Genomic DNA, 16838 nt, shown 5'->3' on the forward strand with positions numbered 1-16838 from the left:
GTCTGGCCAATACCACATTGTCTTGATTAATTACTGCACCTGTGTAGTAAGTTTTGAAATTGGAATGTGACTGAATTTGTGCGTCTTTTCCAAAATTGTTTTGACAATTCTGGGTGTCTCGCATTTCCATATGAATTTTATGACCAGCTTGTCAATTTCTGCAAACAAAGCAAGATGGAATTGTTGATAGGGATTGAGCTGAGCCTGTAGATTAATTCAGGCAGTAGCACCTTCGTAACAGTGGTAAGTCTTCTAATCTATGAACATGTTGTATCTTTCCATTTCTTTAGATCTTCTTTAATTTCTTTCAAAAATGTTGTATAGTTTCAGAGTACAGGTCTTGCACATCTTTTGTTAAATTTGCTCATAATTGTTTTATTCTTTTCCGTGGGATTGCAAATATAATTTTCTTAATTCCACTTTTGGATTGTTCATTGCTAGTGTATAGAAATATAGTTGATTTTTGTGTGTTGATTTTATATCCCACAGCTTTGCTGGACTCATTTATTAATTTTGGTAGTCTTTAGTGGATTCTTTAGGGTTTTTTCTATTTATGAGATCACGTCATCTTGAAGAGAGATAGTTTCACTTCTTCGTTTCCCAGCCTGGTTGCATTTCTCTCTCTCTCTCTCCATCCTCCGCCCCTTCCCCCTTTTCTTCCCAGGTGCCCTGACTAGAATCTCTTGTACAATGTTGAATAGAAGTGTTGAGAATTGACTTCTTTGTCTTGTTCTTGGTCTTAGCCTTTCACCATTAATTATGATGTTAGCTAGCTGCGACCTATCGCTCTTTAACTCTCTCTGTAAGGCTCCCCTAAGGAGAATTCACGTCATAACACCAGGTGGCCAAGCCCATCTCAGGTCTCTCCTGTTTCAGCTGTCACGTGGGGAGATTGGATTGTAGCCTCTGCAGTTCTGAGAGTCGGTACTTTTCTTTGCTGATGTGAAAGAATCATGTTGGTCATTAGCCCATAACTTCGGGGGACAGGCAGTCTCTTATTTATTTTGGTGGTGGTAATTTGGCCATTTTAATATCTACTGTTATGATTTTCAAGGGTGTGGGCACAGAGAGGTTAGTAAAATAGTGAGGTTAGAAGTAATATTTATGGAGTGCTCACTCTGTGTGGGTCTTTACAGGTTTTATTTCATTTAAGTCTCAAAACCATTATTATTCCAATTTTATATGTGAGGAAACTGAGGCTTATTTATCTAGAAAGAAGGAACTTGCTCAGTGCTTGTATGTGGCCAGACGGCCTGACTCAAGAACAGTGATCATGATCTCTATGCTTCTCTGCGTTTAGAGCCTTTGCCCCTCAACAGATCCTCAGACACCTGTGAAGAATCATGGGATGGTTCTCTTCCTTATTCTAAAGGCAGGAAGGAACGTGGTATTTGTTGGAAAGAAGGGTACGAGACAACCAGCGACCCTACATTTTCTTTAGTGGTTTTGTGTAAACTGTGGTGGGCTGACGCTGTATTTCCACCAAGGACACCAGTGAGTAGAATTAGCTCAGTTTCCAGCAATAGGTTCAACAGGCAGTAGGGAGCCTTGGGGACGATAAACACGGAGATATATTGTGTTTCCGAGGAAGAATATGGAGCTGGAACGTCTAATAAGAGAATAGGCTGGTTTCACTTATTTATTTATTTTTCTCCTGGATTAGTTGGAATCTTTTCTGGAATAGTTTATCCTGGACAGATTTGCAGTTTTCCTCAAGTTTCCCTCCAGGGCAAGATTTTTCTCTGTCCATACAAGATGAGAAAGCTCTGAGTTGGCAACAGCTGGCAAGGTGCTGTGGCTGGTGGGATTGGGGGGCGGTCCTGATCTCTGCCTCTCACCCCTCTGACCCTTCTCATCCCAGACATAAATCCTTTCCTTTAATATAATTCGTGCCAGTGAGGATGTCATCAGAAAACAGAGCTCCTGCCCCAGAGTTCAAAAGAGGTAAAAGAATCTGAGGAACTAATTATAAAGCTGTTAGGATTGGGGAAATCAAGGCAGACAGGCTGGTGAGGCGAAGCCAAGCTTAGCATCAGGCGGGGGCCGCTCCCACTCTTAGGAAGGACCAGGAGCGAGGTGGTATCACCAGAACCCGGTGGGTGCCGGTGCCCTGCAGGAGGTGCAGCTCCTTCTGGAGATGCCGTCTGAAGCAGGTAGAGGGGGTGGAGGAGAAACACCCTGAATTTCCGCCTCCTGCCTTTGAGTCGAACGCCAGTGCCCCCCGTTGGCCAAATCTAACCACAAGTCAGTTGATGAATCACTCCGGGAAATACGGTTTTTAGGCTTCAGCACCTGGCAGAGGAAAGGAACAGCGGGGCGGAGCTCCAAGGGGCAGTGGCAAAGGACTGGCACAAAGGTCCAGTCATGAGTCAGCATCACTTTGGGACCTGCTAGCCACTGATCGATCACTTACGCCAGGTCCTCCCACTGGGGAGCTGAGAGGTTGTTGGAGGATAAAAATGTGGCAGAAAGCACAAGAATGCTGCCCACTGGCACGAGGAAGGGACACATGAATGGTCAGGGACTCTGACCGGTCCCGGGCTGTTGAGGACGTTCATGTGAGTGGGGTGGGTGTCCTCTGTGTGTGTGTGTGTGTGTGTGTGTGTGACACAGGTGGGCTCAGATACCTGAAGGCTTCAGTGAGGAGGGCAACCGTAGTTTTGTGTCAAGGAGCAGGGAGCACGTGACAAGCTGGGAGATGGCACTGGTGGGTCCTGAGAGAGTCTTCTACAAAACCTGTCACTAAAGGGACTGTAAAACGAAATCCCACTGAACTAGTCCTCCCGGGACTTGCCGTTTATCCAGGGCGGGCCTGGAGCTGCCTGCAATGCTGCGTTTAGTGAACGTTTTATGGGGAGCCGTCGCCAAGAGGAGGCCGTGGATGGACGGGTGTTGACTCACTGCTCTGCGCACCGCCCTGGGGACAATTATCTCCAAACAAAAGTCATCTAAAGTGAAAGTATTGAAGCGTTTACGACACATGCCAAACGGACATGTGGAATGCATTAGGCATCGTTGAGGGCCTTTGCTGGGAGGCTGGACGACAGCAGGAGGAGGCGGGGGGCTGTCACAGCTGGGGAGCAGGGCTCAGGGTTCCCGTCTGGGGGACCGAGGGGCGTTTTTCAGAATGTCCTGTGGAACAGAGTTCCCTGCGGCCCTCCTTTGGAGGCACTCGACACCTAATGACCATTAGAGGGTCAAAAAAAAAAAGAAATAATGATTCTCCATAGTTCTCTAAGACTCTTCTTAGGGATGAAGAAGGTTCCTCGATGGCAAAGGGAAACCTGGGAACAGAAAGGGACTTAATTGGGTGGAGCATCACATAGCGAGGAGCTGCGGGAAAGCTGGACTCTGGGCCCGTTTCTGGAAACGTTGATTTGCATCAGAGCCCACGGCCTCTCCTCCTGTTCGTTCTCTGCTGTTCCGTGGGCTCTCAGCGTGAAGGCTGAGCTCTGCACCTTGGGGCCGGTCTGGGTCTCCATCCTCACCCACAGGCCTCGGGAGCTGACGGAATAACCGGTGGGAAGGAGGCCAAAGGGCAGCCAGAGGAGCTGGGCCCGGGGCTCTCAGACCAGCCCCTGGATGGGCAAGCACTGACCGAGGCCTGGTCAGCTCTGAAACCCTGCCATTGACGCCGTTTACCCCGAACTTCTCATGTTTGCTAAGAGGGACAGCGAAACAGGTCACTCTGTACAGTGTAGCTCCCTGGGTGGAGCACAGCTTACGAAGTAGACCTGCTATCGAAGGCCGCCCCCAGCAATTTTATGTACTTCCTTTTTTATTAATGTAATTTAATTTTATTGATTTGTTTATTGATTATTAATTTTTATTCATTGTTTCCAGTTCTGGCTCCTCCGTTTCTGTCTGTCTGTCTCTCCAGCTCTCATTCTGCCATCTCTCAGGGAGTACCCCCCCTTCGCACCCATGGTTCCCCCCTACCCCTCCCCGGGGCATCCTCACCCAGGGAAATGGGTCAGTGAACCAAGGAGCAGGGAAGTGGACATGGCCGGGGACTGGTGAGTCACCCGTTTGACTGCAAAATGGGGGCATCGTCTTAGGAGGAGCTGAGGACTTGAATTGGGAATTTCAGGGCTCGGCCTCCCTCTCTCTCACTGCGGGGGGGGGGGGGTCCGGCCCCAGGCAGGCGGGGATGTGTGGACCTTGCCAGTTGCCTCCGGGCAACAGCTCCGGACCGGCCAAGGGACAGAGGCATCTCTGCCACAGCAGCAAACGAGCTGGGAGTGGAGCAAGCAGAGTCCCCGGGAAGCCCCCAGGGACGCTGGCTGCCACCCCGGGAATCAGTGTGGAAGGAAGTGAGGAAGGATGGAAGTTTCCTAAGAAGGAGCCTCTGCATGGAATCTAGCACTGGCAGAAGCGGGGTTGAAGGCTGAGTTGGTGTGTGGGCACGTTAGCATTGCAGGGGTTTTACTTATCACCATATAAATTATACATGAGAACATTCTTCTCAAGAGAAATCCCACGTTACAGATAAAACACAAGCCTCCCTGGACTGCATCTCTCCCAGTGTTAAGTGTCCCCCTAGAGAGAGCTCCAGTTAGCAGCTTGGCTTGTATCTTTCCAGACCTTTCCTTATGCACTTTTATTCTTGTATGAACCTGTGTTTGCTTTGGTTATGGGTTTCTTTACACACACACACACACACACACACACGCACATTCAGGAGAGAGCCATGAACAAATGGTCTCATTATGTCAAGGAAGTTTCTTAAGTGAGGAAGACTGTTTCCCAAACTTTGCCCCCCCAGGGCACCCCAGCATGCCACAGGGAACTCACAAAAGTCATGGTGTTTTTAAACACCTTTGAGGGCAGTCCAGCGGTACTTGGCATCTGTCAGACACTGCAGGAGCCGCTACCCCAGCAGGGTCAGCGTTAAAACGCAAGACATGCCCACCAGCATCACCGCGTCTTAGAGAAGCCAAGTTTCCTGTGGCAGCAGCACAGCTTCTGCACAAAGTTATTGTGAAACAGAGGATGCAAATGTCAGGTCCAAAGGGATTCCCGGGAGGTAGGAGCCGGATCGTGTCCTGCAAGTGGACACATCCTTTTAGTGAGGAATTAGGGTGAAGAATGAAATAAAAGATCAGTTTTTCTTTCAATTTCTGTGTATTTTTTCCTAAATGGCTACTAGGCTATCTGGGCATGAATACTTATTAAGTTATTTGGACTTAACTCCTCCCTAAGTGGAACCTTTAAGTCTTTTTTTTTTTTTTGCAGCCGAGGGCAATTGTGCAAACATGACGGAGCTGTTAAGGGTACAGGGAACTGAAAACGTTTGGGGACTCCTGCTGGGTAAAAGCTTTCTGTCCATAGAGGCTTAAGAGTGAAGGAGACGCCAAGGGCAGAGAAGTTTAAAAAGATACATAGAGAGTTTCAAAGAAGCAGAAATTTACTTGGGGGCAACACTGTGGCAAAGTGTGTGCAGAGGAAGTGCGGGTGGGCCAGCTCCTTGCACACTGGCTCCTGGGCTTCTCACCCGCCCCTCTCGTGGGCCTCGGAGGGGATCTGCCCCAGCATCTTCTCCCTCTATCTCTGACTATTTCTCTCTCTTTCTCTCTGCCTGTGTGTGTATACGTGTGTGTGTGTGTGTATGTGTGTTAGGAGGGGACTGACGGTTCTGATTATGGACATCCTTTAAAATCCATGAGATTTAAAAATAGACCCGACAACTCCTTATCCGGAAGACTTTGCTTGACTTACAATCTCCGGGTGGCTCCGGCTTCACAGAGAAGGATGCCAGAGGAGCGTGGAACGTGCCCATAAACATCTCCCTTTGTGGAGCCTGTGAATTATCTGTTCCAAGGAGACGCTTCGCAGGTGGCCCGGGCCATCAGATGGCGGGGGCCCGGGGGCTCTGGCCCTCTTCAGCTGACAGCCCATTCTCAGCAGCAGAAGTCCCGGCTAAAATAAGACCTTCTCCTGTGCTCAGTGTGTACATTTCTGCTGGCCTGCGTCTATATTAAGACGTTACAAATAAGGAGAGTCCCAAGGCCTGGGTTATGGAGGAGAAGCTGGGGACAGACGGGCAGCCTGGGAAATGAGAGTGCGGTGGGACGGTGGGGGGCCGGGCGGAGCAGCGGGTCTGCCTCCGAGCTAAGGCTGGGCAAAGTCACCATGGTATTTCAGACCAGACCCTCATGGAAAACACAAGGCCCAAATATGTGCAAGGATGGGGAGTGTTGGAAGAACCAAGTGGCTCACGGAGGCCAGCACATAGCATTGGGATGTGTGATGTTTGCCACGATTGACTCGCAGTTCGGACTTCTCTTTTTTCGTCTAAATGATTTTTCCATATACGGCCTGAAGCGCGTAAATTAAATCTGTCTTTTGCTGCCCGGGCCAAGGTCATTATTTCATGTCCCTAGAATTCAATGAAGCACACACGAGCCTGTCAGGGTCCTTTGCTCTCTTGCCCTTCATGTGCCAGAAAACTCAAAGTGTTGGTTTAAAAAATTCCTCCAGGGTCAAACGGTGTTCTGACTCCGTGTGAGTCTTTGACATGGTGTCCAGAAAGGCGCTTTCAAAGAAAACAGGTGGGATGGCTCTTCTGTGGACGGAGAGGCTCCCAGACTGTGCCCTTTCAGCACTGATCTCCTGAGCTATGAGGTCGCAGGGCCTCCGTCTCCGTAAACCACTGAGGCCTGGCAGACAGGCTCCCGCTGGCGAGCAAGGGTGTCTGCACAGCACCTGCCCCATCACCCAGTGGACGCAATGTTCTTGTAGACATTGCTTTCTTAACTTTCACGAAGAATAAGGAACTAGGAAGAAAAGAAAAAAAGGTCCTTACTTTAGGTTGCTTCAGTTGCAGATCCTGAGTCAGTGATGCACGTGCAAAATTGATGCGGGAGGGGGAAAGCCCGGCAGTGGAGCGGGACAGTGCCGGAGAGGAGAAGGCTGAGAACAAAGGGCACGTCGTCAGTCATGTTACCGGTGTGGGCAGCTGGCTCATCATTTCCCTGAGAAATTCTGGGAGCTGACCTAGAACATGCACGTCACAGTTCTACTGCCTGAGGGGTGAGAAGCTGGGTGTACGCTAGTTCCACCAGTCACCACTGAGGGAGGCTCCAAGTGGGGTGTGTGTGTGTGTGAATTCCCCTGCACTTCTGGCCTGCTTTGAACATGCACGTGAGCAGAAAAGGCTCAGGCCGCCAAAACAGTCTTCAGGCAAAGCGATCCAGAGGCTGCCAGTTGGAAGTTGGATCTCTCCACTCTGTGGTAAGGCTCGTGGAACTTTGGGGCTGACACCCGCAGTATCAGGATCCTAGGTCCTAAAGTGCTTCCGGTAAGATCTAGCCAGAAAGTCAGAAGCCCAGGAGTTCAGCAGAGGGCATTTCATACAGGGAAAGTTAATTCAAAAGGTGTCAGGATTGCCAGCAAGCTGAACAGGGGTGGTGAAGCAACACAGAGGTCAGTAGCGGCTGGGGCTGGGAAGCCAGGGCGGGAGATGGTGTCCCCAGAGCCCAGGGCCAGGGCCACCTGGTGGGAATGGAGCCCTGGTCGAAGCTGTGTGCTAGGAGATGCCAGCCAGGGAAGGGCAGGCCACAGCGGGCACCGGAAGGATGGAGGAGGTGCAGTCACGGCATGAAGCAGATGGACAGACAGGGGGAATACTCTGGATTCTCCTTTCCGTCCACCTGCCAGTCTCCCTCCAGTACCTCCCTGAACTGAATCTGGCCGGAAGCCAGTTGGCCAGGGAGTCTGGGAAATGTGTCTTCAGGGACCACCGCTCCTACATTATGAATTAGAGGAACGGGCAGATCTGAGAGGAAGCAGGCTAGGACTGGCACTGGTCACAGCCCTGACATAATCCCATGCCTTCTTCTTCCAGTTCCACCCCTCTGTCTGCTCCATGACTCTGTTGGGTTTGTCACCCCCAAAGCAGAATCTGGGGATGTCTAAGGAGTTTGGAGGGACTCCATTTTGGGAAGGCATCGGCGATCAGTGGGGGGACACACTCTACACCCGTGTTTGCCCCTGTTCTGAACTTTCCTAGGGCTGTTCCTGTGCCTTTTGTTCTCCTATTCAGCCACTGAAGGACCTTCAGTCCCTTGCCTGCATCCTGGGGGGTCACTGAGGAAGCACCATATCTTTTCAGTTATGTTGTAATGTATTTGACATGTAGCATTGTGTAAGCTTCAGGTGTGCAGCGTGTTAATTGGATACACGTATATCGTAATATGTAGCAGTAATTAGCACCTCTGTCATGTTACCAAATTATCCTTTGTTTTCAGTGGCTGGAATCATTAAGTTCCAGTCTCTTAGCAAGTTTGATGGTTATGATACACTATTGTCGTGTATACTCACTGGACTGTGCATTAGATCTCTAGGGCTTATTAACTGTGTGCTGCAAGTTTGTACCCTTAAACAGCATCTGTCCTATCCCTCTACCCCCATCCCCTGCTAACCACCATTTTACACTTGGTTTTTATGAATTTGGCTTTTTCAGATTTCCCATATAAGTGATACCATGTAGCACTTACCTAACTTCGTCTGACTATCTCACTTAGCATAACATGCAGAAGGTCCATCCGTGTTGTCACGAATGGCAGGCTGTATTTCTTTTTCATGGCTGAATAATATTCCACTATATATATATATTCCATTAGATGTAGATGTATATAATATACATATTATGTAGACTTCACATACTCTTTATCCATTCATCTGTTTAAGGGCACTTACGTGGTTTTCATATCTCGGCTGTTGTGAAGAACGCGTCAGTGAACATGGGGGTGCATATATATCTTTGAGATCCTGTTTTCATTCCCTGTGGGTATATACCCAGGAGTGGAGTTGCTGCATCGGATGGTAGGTCTATTTGTAATTTCTTGAGCAGCCTCTATATTGCTTTTTACAGTGTCTGCACCAACAGCGCGTAAGGCTTCCCTCTTCTCCGCACCTTTGCCAGCAATTGTTACTGCTTGTCTTCTAGGTGGTGGCCGTTCCAGCAGATGTGAGGCGGTATCTCACTGTGGTTTGATTTGCACAGGAAGCCCCACATCTTGAATGCACCCTTTTGTCTGTTTAATTCTCCCTTAGGCTTGCCAGCGTTTGGGTTTTGCTCTGCGTCAGTGAGGTAGGTTTGCTCACATTTTGAAGGACATGTTTCAGAACCTGGAGCACGCTGCATTTTTTTTTTTCTCTCCCAAGTTATTGCCATTTGGACATGTTGGCTTTTATCTGTTCAATAAGACAAAATGTCAGCATTACTAGAACGAGCAATCTGAATAGTTGCTAACCTTTTCCCTCCTCCTCTGCCCACCCTGAGAATTCCCCATGCTTTCAGTGGTTACTTCGTTCCCTCTCCCAACCTCCTGGAAACAGGCATGTCCACGTTATTTCAGATGGGGCAGCCCAAATGAGACCTTGATTATGTACAAGGCCCACAGCAAAGCTAATGCCAGTCCCCACTTCTCTGGTTACCTCTCTTGAGTTGGGTTCACTTACTTAATAGTTTGTACTTAATACGTAATACACCCAAGAACGTAGTGATCCCTATTTCTATTTTTTTAAACATCTAAGATCAGATCACTAGGTGTATTTAATATTCATAGGCTACGACCTGCTATGAGAATGACATCCCGCTATCCCAAGCAGGCCAGATCTGGAGTTCAAGGTGAACTGTACACTGGAATGGGGTCAGTGGAGGTGCCAACCCAGAGGCAACGAGAAGTAGGTCCTTTCATTGGAGCGGTGAGCAGAGGCTGCTGACTTCCTTACATGCCTTACACCGTCTTCACATTGGGGGAGCTAGGAGCAGGGTGACACAGGGAAGGAGGTGATCCATGACTCAATGGGCCTTCCATACCTGTAATCTCTGTAAAACAAACTTCTTTGAAGGGAGAAGCCCCAAACCCACTCCCTTTGGGCCTTTCTTATTTCTGTTATCTTGGCTTCCAGCTGAAATCCCTGAAGTGTGTTCAGAGGAGAGCGTCTGAAATGCAATTGCGCATCTTCTGGGCCTACTCGGGCATTCCATTTCCTCTGACAAATGAACACTGGCTTGTCCTCTGACTGGCGGGAGATGAGAAAAGGTAGAGCAGTATCCCGAGCCTTGGGGGATACCCAGCGCCTCCCTGCAGCTCCCCACTGGTCCTCACAGCGGTCATGTCCTTTCCCAGTGTTGGAAGCCGGCTGCAGCACAGCCTGAACCAAGTGCTGGCCTTTGCAGAGGGACAGCTCTTCCCACCAGTCATTCCTCATCCACGGATTGTCCAAAGTCAATTCCTCGTCTGGGAGCTTCTGTTGCTTTTTGTCAGCAATACTCATGTTGTCCCGGCAATACCACATCCAGGATTTTCTGCATCAGGATTTTACTTCCGCTTGGTCTAGGGCTGGTGGGCCTGTACTGAGGATTTCCATGGCATGTTTCGACCATTTACATCCCTGTGGTGGAGCTACATAGCCCTGGAAGGGTTAATACCCACCCAGGGCCAAGCCGTCCTGCTCATCAGTGACCCAGAGTTTGCTCAATTCTGGGACCGTTGGACCCAGCCTCATGGTCCCCCAGGAAGGCCAGATGAGGGGCTGTGCAGTTGACATCCAGTTCATTTTTATTATAATGGTGCACAGTCTACCAGCCAACTTCCGTAACTTTTACGCTGAACTTGGGCATCTGCATTGAGTTTAGAGACTTCGCAGCAGGACGTTTGCCCTGGAAATGTCCTCAGCTAGATATTTTCACTCCTTAGGGTGGGGCGACGCCCATCCAGGAATCTCAGAGACCTTCTCTATGAACATGAATGAATGAATCCTCCCAACACCACGCTCTTTGCCAGCTGGATTATTTCAAGGGAAGTGACCAGCTCAGGGGCCTGTAGTGAGTCATGAAAGATCTCGCTCGGAACCAGAGAGTTTGGACTTTCAGGGCCCCGGGTGGAGTCAGGGACCACTCTGGACTTTTCCACCCCCAGTACTTGGAGTGTCAGGATGGGGGGTCGGCAGTCAGCACAGAAACTCTGGGGATGCCTGGCTTCCAGCTCAGCGCCTCCCCCTTGGGCGCCTTCCTCACCAGCCCCCTCAAACCATGGCTTGGTCAAATTAAGTAACTTTTGTTTTTTCAGTATATACAACTAATGTATGCTAAATGTAGAAATTCTGAAAAGGGAAGTATAAAGAAGAAAAACAATTCATCCAATTTTTCATCTCCTAGAAAACCTATTATAACCCTCTTTTTAATGTATATTGTCACATGGTTGAGAAAAATCACCTGTATATTTAATTTTATATTATGATTTTTGTCAGTCTGAGAACAAGTCCCAATCTTATTAAATACCATTCTTGAGCATCCTTTCAATGGTTGCATAATATTTCATCATATGGACGCATTACAGTTTTCTTAACCTTTCCTTACCCTGTAGTTAACGTAGGATGAACACACAGTTTTTTTCCCTGAAACTTGGGTTATTTGGATTAATACGTCGTATGAATGTATCCCAGTTCTCTTAGTCTTTACCTTATGGTTGAACATATGGTGACCATACTCGTGCTTGTTATTTCAGGCGGAGGAGCGTTGCGGGTATTTCAGGAGGGTTCTATTAGTAGGAGACATTGCTGGAAGCTCAGGATCTTTACTCAGTTCCTGGTTTCCTAACTGCACATGTTTTTGGGCTCGGTGAGGGAGCCATGTGGACGCAGCCCTTGCACGTGACCATAGAGGCAGCTTCACCGTCATTGCCTGTCTTGCTGCTGCTCCGTCGTTCACTGTAAATGAAGCCGGGTCGGGTCACTTAATTCATATCCTGGGACTCTTCCATCGATCGGGTACCCCTCTGGGAGAGCGGGAGGCCTTTGTTCTTCTTGTGTGGGTGGCGGGCAGAGCAGATGTTCTGGCGCATAGGTGGGCCACTCTCTTAGGCTCCGGGGTTCGGTTCTGGTCAGGGAGCCATTTCTCACATCCCGGGAATCGGTGGGTTCCTTGTACCAAATTCTGGAACTGTTCACATCTTCCGACCCCACCGTTAATGTGGAAAAATGATTCTGGGGCAGCGGATGGATCGTGAGTGGCTTCTCCAATGAAGATATTCCATCCGTTGAACTGAGGCCAAGTTTTGGCAGGGAAATCAGTGGGACAAATCGTGAGCTCCGGTTTTAGCTCCAAGAGGAGATGTGTCCTGGTTGGTAAATCATCAACCAAAAAAGCATGAAACCGCTTGTGATAGCTTAAACTTCTGGAAGCAATCTAGAGGGCAAGGAGGGTCACTCTGACTTCCGAGAAAGGGAGAGGATTTCTTGTTGTTGAGATGACAATTTGTTTTTCTTCCAGCTTTCCAACATGTACACACAAACAATGTTGGCCTATGGAAAATATTACTAATCCACAGAAGAGCACTTCATACATACTTTAATACAATGTTCTTTACTTTAGTGCCATTTTTCCTCTGACTAGGAACTCCCTGATAGTCACTTTATCTCCCTGTAATACTAAGGGTGGACCTTCACACCCTTTTGATGACTCACGGAAATGCAGTATTAGCCCCTAAACTGATCTAGGAGGGCTCTTTGGATGTGGAGTGCATTTGGTGTCTTCCCCGTCTTTGCTTTTCCAATCATGTGTAGTTTAGGATAGTGGCTTCTTATTACTTCACGCTGTGATCCTAAACTGGGCACCTTTGAAATTCAAAAAATGTGAATTCTTACTCAGAGTTAAAATAAGTAGATCTCATTAAAACAGAAGAAGAGGAAGGAAAGGGATGGGGAGGAGGAAGGACTGTAGGTACCACTCGTGGATAACAGCAAGCACCATAGTATAACCCCATTCTTGGGACTTCCCTGGTGGTCCAGTGGTTAGGGCTCCCAGCCTCCACTGCCGAGGGCCCAGGTTTAATCCCCAGTCGGGGAACTAAGACCCTGCAAGCTGTGTAGCGTGGCCAAAAAGAAAAAAAAAATGACCCCATGTTATTAACCCCATATTGTAAAATAATCTCCATGTTTTTTAGCCTTTATTCCATAAATGGAGTTTGGGAGCTATTTCCAGGTCTCTGGAGGCCCAGGTACCAAAACAAAGCTGGCGGTAGCACCCAGCCAGTCAGCCTCGGGTTGGCAGATGTTTCTTGGGCCTGGTGCCCAACCTGCCGTGGCCTTAGCTCCAGCGGGAGGTCCCGGACCCAGCCTCCCGGACTTCTCCATCCTTGTCTAATCCACGTTTGACCAGCAGGAAGTGGAACCTTCCTTGACCTTCCTTTGGACTCAGAGCCTTGGACACGTAAGCAGAGACTGGGGACTGGTGTGAATTTGGCCAAAGTGACTCTGTTTTTTAAGCCTTTGCTCACCCAAGGCCACTCTGGTGTGATCCGGTAGAGTGGCACATAAGCCGCTACGTGGGAGAGTGAAGAGAACGGGCCGGAACTTCGGGGGGCCTACGAGAAGCAGGGAGGTCCTCAAAGTCAGCAGGCCCTGGGCCACATCCCGATACGGGATCTTGTTTCTTCTGGCTTGAGCATCTTTCCCCCAGTCTCCTGGCTCTGGCAGAAGCTGGGAGCTGGCAGACAGAAGGAGGGCCTGAGGTGAGTCCCCAGGAAAATGAGATGAGTGTCTCTGGGCCCACTGAGTCCTGATAAGAAGGGTTGCCGGGGGACCCCGGCCCCCAGGCTCTTTTAGCCTATTTCTTGGATGATGGAAGAAGGATTCAGCCTGAGTTGTCCTTGTTTCAGATCCAGCTGAGGAGTTCGGCAGCTTGAAACCTGGAAGGTGGTCGGGCTGCCAGTGTGAGTCACGCCACAGGGAACGTGGTAACAACAGTTCCGTGAACAAGCCAGGCTCCCGGTCCCCCAGAGCCCCCGCGGGTCGTCTTCCATACTTCTTGCAGTAGCTCCGTGAACCTTCCCTCTTTGTGCCAACCCCCTCGGCTGTTCAGTTCGTGCATCGTCACCACGCTGGTTATGATGTTGGCACGCAGGGCCCGGGGTTTGAACATCCCTTTTACCACCTGCCAGAGCTTCCCCAAATGGGAACTGTGCCTTGCCTGTCTTCTTTCTGCAAGGAAATGTTTAAAGTGCTTTGAGACCCCAAGAGACCTTAAAATACCAAAGTTTATTTAATATCTGTATCTTTGGGTTAAAAAAAATGAGTAAAACAAGAATAAATGCACGTGTTTTACTCTTGGTCAGTGACACCAGTTTTGGAAGACTCAGCTCTCTCAACCAGAAGCCTTGGAGTCGCCCTCAATTGCTCCCTTGCCCTCCCCTCCCCCCGCATATCCGAGAGCCCCGCATCTGTCAGGGGCCACCCACAGAATGTCTCTTGTGTTTGTCCCTTCCTCTTCATCCTCTCAGCCCATCTTCCTAGGCTACGTCAGTGACCCCCTAACTGGTCTCCCGCCTCTTATCAGGCTCCCTTCCAGCCCATTCTCTGCGTCTGTGTCAGAGGGATCTGTCCAGAATGCAGATCTGATTGTGACACTCCCGTGCTGAAAATCCTCTCATGCTCTGTGGAGTGTTTGGGATTATCTTCAAGCCTCTTGGCTTTACCCACAAGGTCCTACATGACCCACCTCTCCAACTTCATCTCCCACCTTCCCACATGACCTTCTCTGCCAAGCGTTGCCAAGCCACTTACAATTCTCTGGGTGCATCTGGCTGTGTCATGCCCCAGTGCCTTTGTACATGCAGGTCTCTTTGCTTGGAATACGCTTTCCCCCTTTTTATCCAGCTCACTCCTTCTTATCCTAGAAAACTCAGAATTAAAGTCATCTCCACCGGGAGCCATCTCTCACCCCCCGGGGCAGACTTAGCTGTTGGCCCTTGTATTCATATCCTAGGACTGCTGTCACAAATTACCGCAACCTGGGGGGGGGGGTCTTAAAACAACAGAAATTTATTCTCTTGTGGTTCAAGAGGCCAGAAGTCCAAATTAAGGTGTTGGCAGGGCCACACTCCCTCTGAAGGCTCTGGGGGAGAATCCTTCCTCGCCTCTTCCAGGTGCTGGTGGCTCCAGGCATTCCTTGGCTTGTGGCCACATCACTCCACTCCCTGCCTCTGTTTTCACGTGGCCTTCTTCCCTGTGTGTGTCTCCTCTAAGGGCACTGGTCATCAGATTTAGGCCCTCACGCTAAATCTAGGATGAGCTCATCCCAAGATCCTCAACTTAGTTTCATCTGCAAAGACCCTTTTCCAAGTCGAGTCACATCTGCAGTTTCTGGGGGTCAGGACTTGGATATATGGTTTGGGGAGCCACAATTCAATCTACTACAGCCCTGTAACACCTGGTACATTCCCTTTAAGAAGGGAGTTTCATGGATATTCCTGTCTCTCAAGATGAAATCTCAGAGATTTCTCTTCTGTTTGACCTTGTGTCTTTGGCTTCTAGGCTGGCTGCATCTCACATGACCCTCTCATTAAAGTAAGAAATAGCTACCTACAGGCTGTTGGTAGGTCCCTTTCTTCAGCTTGAGCTGATACAGGCAGGTTTATAGGCAGAAACCTGGACATCACCTCTGGGAAGCCCATCCACCTCAAGGAACCTGTTTCCGAAGTCTTGTTTGGGTTAGAGGTACATTTTTAGGCTAATCGAGTTCAAGGAATACCCAGAGGAAGGCCTTGGAATATTACTAATCACAGGGAGAAGCCCAAACTCGTTCACCTACATTCTAATGTATATGGTCTTGACTATGATGATTATGTGCACATTTTGTAAGTTACCAAATGGCTGAAAGGAGCAGTTGAACATTTCTGAGCATGTCTGGGCGTCGCCTGGATTCCCCGTTTTTCAAACGAGAGCTTGGCTTTCATGGGAAGAGCTGGTTTTAGGGACTTAGTAAATTAAAGTGCCCTGCATTTATGAGATCTACAGCTTTTAAACTCTGGGCCTCAGTTTTTTGTTTTGTTTTTCTTTAAACAGAATTGATAAGAACATAACTTCCAACTTCCTGTCTTTTTCTATCTGTTTGTGGTTAGAATTTTCCCCTTGAGTCCAAAAATCCCACCTGCCAGTCAGTCTATAAATGATTAAAGTGGCCCTACTATGTGCTGTAAACTTCTCCATAGGCCTGGATAGATAAAGCCGTCTTTTGACGACCTCATATCCTTTGGAAACATGAAGCTTCTCTGGTTCAGAAGGTTTTGTCTTTGGTCACATAAGGATGTGAAAAGAATTTGGCAAGAGACGTCTAGCTCCTGTTTCATCACTGTCTTCTCTCTCTGAGGTCTCCTGTCCCAACCCACATTAATGAGGCTGTTGATGTGAAAGAACCTATACAATCAAACTGTTCTTTTGCAAAAGGGAGGATCGATTAATTCGTAATGCCGGGTAAACTGTTTACAAAAGGCTTCAGTGTTATGGGTCATCTCTGCCCTTTGTCACTGACAGAGAAGGGTCCTGAGTACCAGGCCGCCTTCTCTTTGCAGAAGGGAGGACACCGTGAGCATCTCTGAGGAGCTCTTGCAGCCGACAGGACCTGGGCTCTCCCTCCACCGTAATCGCCCGTTACCCACTGGTCCGGCGTCCCGGAATCAAAGTCTCTGTTGTCTCGGGCTTTCAAGGAGGTCTTCCCATCTCTAGGAAAACTAATAATCACACGAATGTCACTTGCAGCTTCTGCCCCCTTCTCAACACCTTCCTTCTTTCACTGTCTCAGCACCAATCTGCTGGCCATTATTCTTCCTCTACCATGGAATCCTCAACCCCAGATTCACAGCTCAGCACACTCAACCTAAGAGATGTTCCAGGCCCTGCCCTCTGGCTCCATTCCCACTCTCATTCTGCAGTTTTCCCCAATTCCCACCACTGTTCTGGATCCCCTGGACCCTCAGCCTACCCCATCCCTTCTCCTCTGCACTTTCATCCATGACCCATATACCCTCTGACCCAAGATGTCTCCTGTC

At 49.0% G+C, this 16838-nt stretch overlaps 1 protein-coding gene across 1 annotated transcript in view; it reads left to right on the forward strand.

The window, feature by feature from the left end:
* ANO2 (anoctamin 2) overlaps positions 1–16838 on the forward strand; it is a 318066-nt gene that overhangs the window by 168749 nt on the left and 132479 nt on the right. The window contains exon 15 of the mRNA XM_060305839.1: positions 2117–2119. Within this exon, the coding sequence (XP_060161822.1) occupies positions 2117–2119 (3 nt within the window). The remainder of the gene's footprint in view (positions 1–2116; positions 2120–16838) is intronic.

Source organism: Globicephala melas, chromosome 10 (assembly GCF_963455315.2).
Source record: "Globicephala melas chromosome 10, mGloMel1.2, whole genome shotgun sequence".
NCBI classification, from domain to species: Eukaryota; Metazoa; Chordata; class Mammalia; order Artiodactyla; family Delphinidae; genus Globicephala; species Globicephala melas.